Source organism: Barbus barbus (genome assembly GCF_936440315.1).
Source record: "Barbus barbus genome assembly, chromosome: 26".
NCBI lineage: Eukaryota > Metazoa > Chordata > Actinopteri > Cypriniformes > Cyprinidae > Barbus > Barbus barbus.
Genome location: NC_136754.1, coordinates 15,846,044 through 15,857,356, shown reverse-complemented (window position 1 = coordinate 15,857,356; position 11,313 = coordinate 15,846,044). Strand labels below are relative to the sequence as shown.

General features: G+C 37.5%; 1 protein-coding gene across 1 annotated transcript in view; it reads left to right on the top strand.

The window, feature by feature from the left end:
* Positions 1-2,487: 2,487 nt before the first annotated feature.
* Positions 2,488-11,313, top strand: part of LOC306845701 (ephrin-A2) — a 58,815-nt gene continuing 49,989 nt past the window's right edge. The window contains exon 1 of the mRNA XM_079378647.1: positions 2,488-3,397. Within this exon, the coding sequence (XP_079234773.1) occupies positions 3,288-3,397 (110 nt within the window). The 5' untranslated portion in view covers positions 2,488-3,287. The remainder of the gene's footprint in view (positions 3,398-11,313) is intronic.

Here is an 11,313-nt window from a genome sequence, read left to right as displayed (position 1 = left end):
CCTATATACCTTTTGTCAGGATTATAATCACAGTGTGCAACATGTTGGAGGATTTAAGATTATATTGCCAACAACAAAATGAATCTGTTCTTCAATCTACAAGAGCCTTTGGGGGAAAAAATATGAAGTGACTACATACCTAGCTCAGGTGGTAAGTGCAAGATTTTGGATAGAGCTGAGATTTGGATTTGTTGTAGGAAAGGAGAGATTTTAGGTTAGGGCTTGGAATATGTTGAGTTAAATTTAGCCAACATGCAATGCATAAAGCAACACCAAATCAATGCTTAACCTAGCATAAACCTCCCCTTGAGGTCACTGGACTAGACTCGCTCGCATAGGTTGTGTTCTGATAAAATAGTCTGGCTTTGGCTTTTTTTTTCTCTCAGCATTCTTGCTTGCTGCTTTTATAAATCACTTTTTCTTGCCAATCTGCCTATCTCTTCCCCCATCTCTTTCTCATTTTCTAAAAGTATTGCCTGTTTTTCTCATGGTCAGAATCCATGGTATGCCTCTGCTGTCAAAATTATATAAATAAAATGTGCAAATGGATTTCATATCCAAATAAATTCAGATCCAAAATTCAGATGTCCACACGATCATTAAGATCATTGAGGCATCAGGACTGTAACAGACAGGATGTGGAGTGGGTCCCAAATAATGATGTGTATCGTGCAGTGCTGGGTAGATTAATTACAAATTGCAGTCCATTGCTGATTACAAATTTCATGACAAAAACTGTAGTTTGTAACATCATGAATTACACACATTAGGTAATGTAGTCTGACTACTTTTTGATTGCTTTTAGATGCTTTTTGATCTGACCCATTTATCACACACTTGAATTTGATTGTGTACCATATTTATAAAACAACAATAATAGCCTAATAAAGAATGTTTTCGATTCTGTCATCAACATGATGAAATGCATTAAACATTACATTAGAGCATAAGGATGGGAAAGAATCAGTAAATTTTAAAATGTAACATTCTCTTAATTACAAGTACTTAATCTCTCTCTCTCTCTCTCTATATATATATATATATATATATATATACTGGGGACCTAAATGGCACAGAATCATAGGAATAATGTAGTTTTGTGTGCGTTTATAGGATTGAGAGGCATGGCATTGGGCCAACTATTTTTCACGGTTGAGAGAATTTCTTTATTGGATCAGGTAAATCAGCTCATTTAAAGAGGCACCAATCCATATTATTGAGAAAGTTATCTACTATACCAGACTCTGTTTTTTATTTAAATAATTTGCCACCAATATTTGCTGCTTGACGTTTCAGTAAACTGGTAAGGTAGTTAAGCAAAGGGAAATAGTTTTGAGGCATTTAAATATGAATAGAGCAGTAGTTCTCCCAGCAAACTTTCAAGGAAACTAAAGCATTACTTATGAATATATAGAAATGATATAACTCAAAGCAAAATGAAAACTTACTCACTCTGAGGCTATCCAAGTTAAGTATGTTTCTTTGCATTACATTGTTTACCCACCAACGGATCCTCTGTAGCGAATGGGTACCATCAGAACTCCAGCCCATCAATTAAAATCTTGTGAAGCAAAAAGGTATTTGTAATAAACAAAACCATCAAGATGTTTTTTAACTTCAAACTGCTGCTTCTGGTTAAAATACAAGTCCTTTATCCATATTGTTTCTTGCTCTAGTTAAAAAGCAAGCCATCTTGTCTGAATCAGGAGAGAGAGATGCATAGATCAAGTCCAAACCCGTTCTAAACAAATATGTAGGTAGATTTTGATGTGAGAGGACAACACTGGAGGAAGCATTATTATGGATTATGGAAGCATATTTTGGCCAGAAGAAATGGTTTAAAGTTAAAATGCCTTTATGGATTTGTTTGTTACAAACATTTTTTTCACATCACAAGACATTAATTGATGGACTGGAGTCATGTGGACTATTTGTGGATTATTGTAATGTTTTTATCAGGTGTTTGGACTCACATTCTGACGGCACCCATTCACTGCAGAGGATCCATGGCTGAGCACGTGATATAATGCTACATCTCTCCAAATCTTTCTGATGAAGAAAAAACTCGAAAGGTGAGTACATTTTCAGCAATTTCTTCATTTTTGGGTGAATTATTACTTTAATTAAAATGAGAGAGAGCAATAATGAAAATGTACAACATATAAATGACCATTTCTTATGTTGTATTTATTCACCCTATCCTTCACAGAAATGTGGTTAATTATTTTTAATCTCGTTTTTGTTAAAGTTCGAAAACAAGCAGCTTCAAAGCTGAAGTAGGGTACCAGATATCCTGCATAAATGAGTGATCTTAAATGTTATTGTAGTTGATAACCGCTGTAAAAAAGAAGGCGCTAAAATGCTCAAGAAAGCAATTTAAAGACGCATATGAGTAATCTTGAGATGACAAAGTAAATTGCAAAGGTGAGTTTGAAGACAGCTCGTTTAGGCCCCGCCCCCTCCTGAAGGTACACCGCTGATGATATCAGTCTCACACGAATCAGATTCAGGATGAACCGATGAATTATGAAGAAGTGCGCGAGGCAGATGCTTTACAAAGCTTACACGATTTAGTCGATCGAAGCTAAACATTTAGCAGATCTGTAAAGCTAATCCAAAGAGTTAGCAAAGGCAGAGATGCCTAAGGCAGAATGGGGCAAAATTGCCTTTGTTCCTCCAGGACAGAGAGGACTCGTGCAAACGGCTTGAGATGTGTGTAGGATATCTGCTTATCAACTGGAGCGAGCCAGAAACAACACGATTCCGCCAACAACTAACACATAACTTGTGCGAGTAAGATGGAGCGCTGAGGAAACGCGAATCAGAAAGGCGTGCGTTACAGACGGGATGTGTTTCATGTGTGCTTCTCGTGCAGACCACATGGGGTAGAGGTATCTGGAAGTTGCAGCGCTGCAAACGGGGAGCATCACTGTAGGAGGCTCGAGACGCATCGCACTGTCCCGCGTTTAGATGATGGACGGGTTTCTGACAGAGCGCTAGAAAATTACCGTGGACCGCATTGGAGACCTTTTGCAGCATAAGAGACAATTGTAATGGATTTTTTTTCCATTAAAAGAACATATGTATGCAGTTTTATGAAGTAAGCTACAGAAAGTAATGCGGCTCGTTCGCTTGGAAGGAATGAAAATCGCTCTGGATTACATGTCTTATGATGTTCAAAACTGCGTATATACTTTCACTCAAGCAAGCAGGTATTTGAAAAGTTGTCACTGAAATAAACGACCGTGAATTTTCGTTTGGAGGTGAGGACTAGTATAACAACTCAAATGGAGTTGCCGCTGGTGGTTTTTACGGTAGTGTGTTGGGTCTCTGTATGGTCGGACGACCGGATCATCTCAGACAGACACGCGGTCTACTGGAACAGTTCAAACGCCAGGTGAGTGGAGGCTACTCTATGGCAGGCTCTTTTAATATTCAGTGCTTAAAGCTGATCGGTATTTATTGTTACAACTTCCTGTAGCCTACATAACGTGTTTCTTATTATTCATCTGCTACGTTTTTTTTTTTTTACCTATGAATGTGTATTTGCATTATCTAGTCTGTATTTGTGTTTCATATATTAATTTATGGCTAGTCCAGTTGTTGTTGTTAATACTGGGTTTTACTAGTAAAGAACCAGTTACATCTGAAGTATGCTTAAGTGTCTAATAAATATTTTTGAGAGGTCTTGATATTCACAAGTGACATTTCTGCTTGATACAGCTTGCATGTGTAAGGACTAGTCAGAATGGCTACTTAAGGCTTACTAGCAAGTTTAAAATTGTTACCAGTAATGGAATATATATCAAGTATTTGAATAGTTAGTAGCTAACTAATAGAATAAGTTTATAACTAAAATGTGTACCTTTGTAATTATTAGTAAAAATGGAGTGCCAGCAACTATTTAAATACACACTAAAAACTTGCAATTACCAGTACTATTGGGACACTGACTTGAAGCAATTGACCGCTAGGATAAAATGAATACTAGTGACTAATTGAATAGGTACTTGCCACTAATGAATTACTAGTAATCGCAAGAAGTACTAATAAATTAAAATAAAAACTACATGTTAAATTGGCCTGCCATACTCTGCTCAAACCTCAGGCCATGTATTATCACTGCTATATGCACAGATGATTGAGATCGGCTTTTCTTATGTCTGCAAAGTATTACATTTATAAATGACAAGGTGTAAGTTAAACTTTTGTGTGGATTGTAGAATTCGCGTCATTCGTCAAAGATTTGCGACTGAGTATGTTTAGCACTTATCCTCTTAGAAATTACTCAGGGTTGAGAAAAAGCAAGCAGAGATCATATTTGCCAGGATTTGTTCACTCTTGCTGGTGCTGTCAGAGCTTGGCACTGTAACATTTTCTAAATTAATAATAACAATAGCAGCACTTCGGTTTAATCCTATTAATGTGGAGATGCCAGAAAAATACATAATGATGCTCCATGCATGCAGCTGGAGCTGAATATAATGGTATTTTTCAGAAGCTTTGCATGAACTGAATCAAGAATTTCAGCTTATTATCTTGATGTATTTTTGTCAATCAGGAGTTTCATGATGAGCAGCGATCCCAGACACTTTCACAGGCTGACAGGTTTTGAAATCATAAGTTCTGTGTGAAGTTCCTTGACATTGCTGATTCCTCCTTATTTCAAGGGTATCTGTGAGTAGGGTTCTCTCACTGGCTTGGAGGGATTGCTCAGGGGATGTCAGCCTAATGGCTTTTGACATGCAGCTCCTCAGGTAGAGCTTGGCTAGATAAATAAACACGGCGAAGGTGCTCTCACGGCTGAATTAACAAAGTTAAGAGTGGCTGTCTTGCAGTACATCAGTAGTCTGCAGAGGTTTAAAATATTAAAGAGGCTCAGAGGAAGATTTCTTCTCGAGCTGGGTGCATGCTCTTCCACCTCAATAAAATGTAGGGCTGGATTTGAATTTTTTTGCATTGTATAAGCCACCCTGATGCATTGAATCTGCATTAATCCTTATTTAGCAGAATACTCTATAATTTTCCACTCTTAGGTCGATAAATATGCAGTGTTAGAGTCCCACATCCATTTCCCCTATTTGTGAGTTCTTTTCAATTGATAGATTTTGCTTACGTTAGGTTCGTAATATATTTATACGCTGCAGTAGTTTTCAGAGAAACTTCCCCAAATGCATTTCTTAGCCTGTAACCCTGTTGCCTGCGTTCACAAAGAACATGTATTTCTATTATTTTCCAGCGACTCTATCAAAAGGAACCGCATTTGCACCCCCACCCAGGGATTGTGTGAGAAACAATCCAAAAAAGAACGCCCAGGGGTCAACTTTACTTTTCAGCCTGTCCTGACCTCCCTTCTAGTCCTCTCGCAGTATTGTAGTCACAACCGAGGTGAGCCTTTTGCAGGGCAATTCACCTTGAGCATTAAAAGCTTGCCATGAATCATATTTTCTCTCTCTTAAGCTCCCTGTCAGGGGTTTTCTATTGAAGCCCACTCTGAAAAGAAGATGGACATCCCCTCAATGCCAATATGGCCGGCCTCTTGGGGGTCCAGATAAAAAAAAAAAAAAGATGCCCAGCTCTGTAACCCAAGAGGATGGACTAATCTAATCCTGTGGTTTATCCTTCAAAAGGCCCTCTTCTTGAAAGCTTTGAGGTTCTTAACAGAAGTCCTGGCTCATAGCCCCTCAAGTTGTGCTGCGGTTGGCTGGGGACAGCTCAGTGCTGGATGTTGTCTCTGCCTTCGCAAAGGAACGAAGAAGAAAAAAAACAAGTGGAGCTGAGGAATCCAGTGCTCACAGTGATTCATAGATGGCTGCTGTCATTATTCCCTTGAGAGCTCACACTGCTTTTTTTCTGAGACACTCTGCGTCTGCCTTTTGGGGCCTGCAGTAGTGCTTTCTGTTGAAGTCCAGGCACAGCAAAGCAACCGATAGTTATTTGCATGCAGGTTCATCTCTAAATTGTTACCATTATGGAAACAATGAATATGTGAAAAGGTCTAGATGGAAGCCACGAATAGCGTGGGTTCTGAGAAAAGCTATGAATATCTTAAAGTAAATTGCCTGCGCAACACACAATGCATCGACCGGGCCAGTCCTTATATCAGATTATTATTATTCGTGATTGAATTTAATTAAACATATCCTCTGATTGTTTGCTGTCAGATGGAGTTGCACAACCATGTCTAATGATTTTGACGATCCACAGCTGTGTTGGTGATGTAATGACTTTGAAATACCCGACTTTGAGCTCTCTTTACAACAGGGAGAATCTTGAGCACTGCGGCTCAGATTTATACGATACTCTTGACTCGGTCTTGTCATTTACCTCAGTCGTTTTCAAGTAGAATTTAATTTATCCCTTCATGCTCGTTTGTCCTTATGCTGAGATACGGCTCTGAGTATAAGAGCGCTATCAAATTTCCTCCTGTCAGACAAAGCAGGTAGAAGCTCAAGTAGCCATTTGCACAGTAAAGGGGTTTGATACTCATGTTCTGATTTGTCATTCCTGTCTATCTCAAGTTCTCAAGCTTTGAGGCTGAAAAAATATATTTTCAAGATGTTTCACCCAGCTGTCTCTGCAGAGGCGGTCCCGGTATGAGGCCACGGTGCTGAAATCTTTCACCAGATGAATTACGTTTTCAAAACACGGCACAATCCTGTCAGGAAACGGGAGGCTTTTGTAAACTGCAATGGTTGTTAGTTAAGTTTTATCCATTCTCTTTCTGTTTGAACGTCTCTTTTTGATTTTACTGCACTCTCCAGGTGCTTCGTCATGACTCATCGTCACATGGGAATACGTCTTGAAATACGTAGGTTCACTGGTTAAAGATTCATCCCCTTTGGCCTTATCATTTGGTTGTGCCAGAGGGGCTCCGTTCTGTTTTTAGTTTTAGTCCTGATTGTGTCATATTAGTGGTAGTTATTTATTTTTGCATGGTGAAAGTGTTTCAGTGCTTAAGTTTTCAAGCCCTGTTAGACCCTAATTACATCTCAGTATCTGTGGTGTTTTAATGTAGTTTCATGGTTTTCCCAAGGCTTCAGCATGTGGAGCAACAGTGGATGTTTATCTGAGGAAAACAGAATAGAACGTGTACTTTGAGATAGACATGGTCTAAATGTAGCTGTTACATAAAAGTGATGCTCTTAAATGTTTAAAAATAGCACAAGGTGCAGCTTTAACCCTGGGGCTGCAGTAAGACCTGTGGCAAACCGCTACATTAATGCATGTTTATCCACTCTCCACGAGCAATCTGGTAGAAAAAAGACTGTTCTTTTTCAATAAACTTTCAGAAATCTTTCTCTAGGGTTGTGAATGTTGTGGATGTTGCTTTTGCTTTATATCTTACCTTCGCTGCTTGCTGTGTCTGTCTTGGGGATACAACTCAAGGAATTTTTCAAGCTGTTGGAACACTTGCGGCACTGTGGAACAGAAGCTCAGCATTGTTTTAGGGTGTGCAGTTTCAGGCGTGACACATGCTTGTTCAGCAGTCATTGAATAGACCAATTGGATGTGAAATGTGAAAATCAGATTGGAAGATTTGTGTGCTGATGGAGAGAGATTTCTTCTTTTGTGATTTATTTCTGTTAATTATCACTTCTCTCCTTCACACTGCAAAGCACAATAGCTTGAAGAGGCAATGCACACAACAAAAAGGTGTCTAATTCTGAACAAAGGAGGCACGAATGCATTTGCACAGGCATTTTTAGCAGATATATTAATATTATGAAATTAATGTTTTTCAAGCATTGAATTGTTAATGTAGAAACATGAAATAATGATTGAAATATTAAAATATAATTAAAAACGATGATGAAGTAAATACTATTTTATGGCATATGGTATGCTATTTTGTGGTATAGTTACTTAAAAATAAACATTTTGTGATCATTTCCAAACCTTTCTCATTTCTCTTTTTCTACAGGCCACTAAGGTGAATTTTTCAAGAGGTTTCGGCCTCTTTTTTTCATATTATGAAAGTAAAAGTGACTGAGGTTGTCAAACTCAAAAATGACCAAAGCACATAAAAGTTTAGTGGCAGTAAGATTATTATTTAATTTAGCGAGGATGCATTAAATTGATCAAAAGTGACAGTAAAGGCCTTTATAATGTTACAAAAGATTTCTGTTTCAACATCAAATAAATGTTGTTTTTTTTTCTATTCAAAGAATCCTGATAAAAAATGTATCACAGTTTTCACACAAATATTAAGCAGCATGTTTCTTGAGCACCAAATCAGCATATTAGAATGATTTCTGTAGGATCATGTGTTACTGAACCCTGGCATAATGGCTTGTGAAAATTCATAAATTGCATCATAAAATATATTAAAATGGAAAAGAGTTGCTTTAAATTATAATATTTCTCTTTACTCTTTTACTGTACTTTTCAAATAAATGCAGCCTTGGTGAGAAGGTTCAAAAAATCTCATCAAATTAAACCATTAGATACACTCCATCAGGTTTGACATCAGATGAACCACTTTTATGACTATTATGGTGGTTTTTGTCATTTTAAAGCTTGACAGTCCCAGACTCCTTCATCATATAAAAAAGCAGCAAGGCCTTTCCTCAGAAATGCACTTTTTTGTTCCACGGAAAAAAGAAAGTCATACAGGTTTATAGAAGAATGACATAAAAGTGTTTAAAGACGCCTCTAGATGAGCGTTTAGCTTAAAGCTGAACAGTATCTGTCTCTTTGCATTCCCAGCTAATTAAGTGCACTCAATAAATTGTGATAATGTCCTTCACCTCGTTTTAGGTGAAGAGCGGGGATTCATGATAAGGGATCCAATCACTGAATCAAGGACTGAGTGTTTGCTGCTCATCAGCCCTTGCTGATTAATAACATCTCAACGGTACTTTGTGTTATCGGCATCATATAATGAAGAGTATATATCTCTCAGGCACTTCTGCACAGCACGCGGGATGTGTTCTTCCAGCCAGCCAGTGTGCTACTTTACATGAATTAAGGTACAAAAAACAAGGTTACAGTGCCGTTTTCGCCCAAGAACATTTGTGATTTAGAGTTTCCTGACATAGCTGATCCGCTGTGAGTTAGGTAGCGTGAAGTTTTCATTTCTGTTGCCTTAAACCAAGCTATAACTCTCCATTGTGCTCAGCACCGGAAAGTGGTTGTCCTATATCAAGCCCATCGCTGTCTGTTTCTCAGCACCTTGCAGACATGCCCACAGTGGCTCTTAATTAAGAATGTTGTCACAGAATAAAACTTCAACAGATTGGTTATTGATTGGAAACCTCCTTTCTTGGCAACAGTCTCCAAATCCCCCGTGACTTTTTGCCAGCGGCAGCTATTACACATGAGCAGTAGGTACTGCATGTTTAACTCCTTTATTCTCCAAAGCCATTTTGTGTGCTATATTTCGGTTATGTTTGGCTATTTATCAGTGTCTTCTAACTGAGGATTAAAACGGGTTGTAGCATAATTCTTATATAAATGACACACAGCTCAGCTTCGGTCTGTGCATTTAAAGGCAATTTAAGATATTAACTCAGATAAAAGCCAGATACTAAACCTATTTGCAGTCCTCAGACCTAGATTCCAAGATGTGGCGTAAAATCCCTCCCTGAGGCTTGGTCTCACATATGATTAGGATATTATGCTAGTGGAGATAAGATATCATTTAACATTTGTGTTTTAGACCTCATCTAACCCCAGATCACCTTAACGATTAGCGCCTTGGAACGCTTTTGAGCAAAATTGCGAAAAAGCACAATAAAAGTATGATAAAAGGAGTACATATCTTGTGCAACTATTTATTTGCTTATGCATATTTATTATGTTTATTTCTGTATGCCTTCTGAAGCCATATGGTAACTCATTTATGATGATGATGAATATTATCATGATATTTATGGTAAAGAATGATTTACATTTCAGTCTGTTCCTTGTACAAAACAATCATATGGTTGCTTTTACCTTTTTACCATTTTAGCCTGCTTTCGTTGTTTGGAAAAGATTGGTAAGAATATTCTTAAAAAATTCAAAAATAAAATATTTTTTGTTGTACAGAATAAAGTAAATCATGTGGTTTGTAACAAAGCCAGAAATTGACCAGAAGGGGAATAAAGATTACTATAAATGCCAGTAATGCATTTAAAAATATAAGATTTAAAAATGGCCCCATATAATGAATTATTCAAATTATATCTGTTCGCTAACATTTGATATATTCCATAGTTTTGTGTCATAGTTACAATTTAAATTTGTTTACTTAAATGATTCATTTGTTATTGATTGAGGCATACATGACAATGTGTATTTTATGATAGAATAAAAGTTGTCCTAAAAAATAAAAATAAAAAAATAAAATTTTAATATTTAAAAAGACAATAGCCAAGTAAACTTCATGAAGTTTGCATGCATGTGGGAGGAGAAACTAGCTCTCCAGTGAGATTTCAGGCGTTAGAGAGGGACAGTTCTTGGCCCCTTTTGCATCTCTTTACTGTGTCATGCTCTTTCTGGTTTTAATGCCAAATATACTGCTAAGAATATCAATGAAGTGGATGCCGGAGAGAGAGGAATGGCATCGCTAATTTTTTAACGCCCTGAGGAATATTTTCTGCATCATATCAGAAAGAGCAGCATAGTATTTGATTGATTGGATGCACATTAAACACGACAGTGCAGAGGTTTCACACAAACATGCAATTCATATGTATGTTCATGTGTCTGTTTTTGAGTTTAAGTCAATATTTATGAAGAAATAACATTCTAATTTAGTTTTTTCGTATTTATTCTCCTAAGTCTCAGCGGTTAAGGAACCAGATAGATCCCCAATGGTAGCCTGTGGTCAGAAATGCTGCATTTTACTGTAAACTGAGTGGACTAGAAGGTTCTATCGCCTGCAGGCAAGCGCCCCAATGCCACACAAGGTGCCAGACATATTCTTACCCGTGGGACATCTTTGCCCGCTCAGATTAATGGCAGCGATGTTCTCTAATGGACCATAAGAGCTGGTTCCTGCAATGCACTCAGTGACCAAGTAATAATTTATTCACCTTTTGCCAGACTGTTTTAAACATTTCTCTTGCAATACATGGTAACAACTCTGCAGCCATTTTTGGAAACTACTAAGCATGTGTCTACACCCCCAGAGAACTAATTAATTTTCTGAAATCATACTTATCTCAGATCTGTTTTCTAATAAGATGGGATGTAGGCATAAATTTGTTGTAGGAAGAAGTATATGCATTTGGAGTTGCATTGGATGCAAAACACAACTTGAGTATTTCCAGAATTGCTGGATTTTGAGTAAAATATTTTTTTTTTTTAGACAAATAGCATATGAAC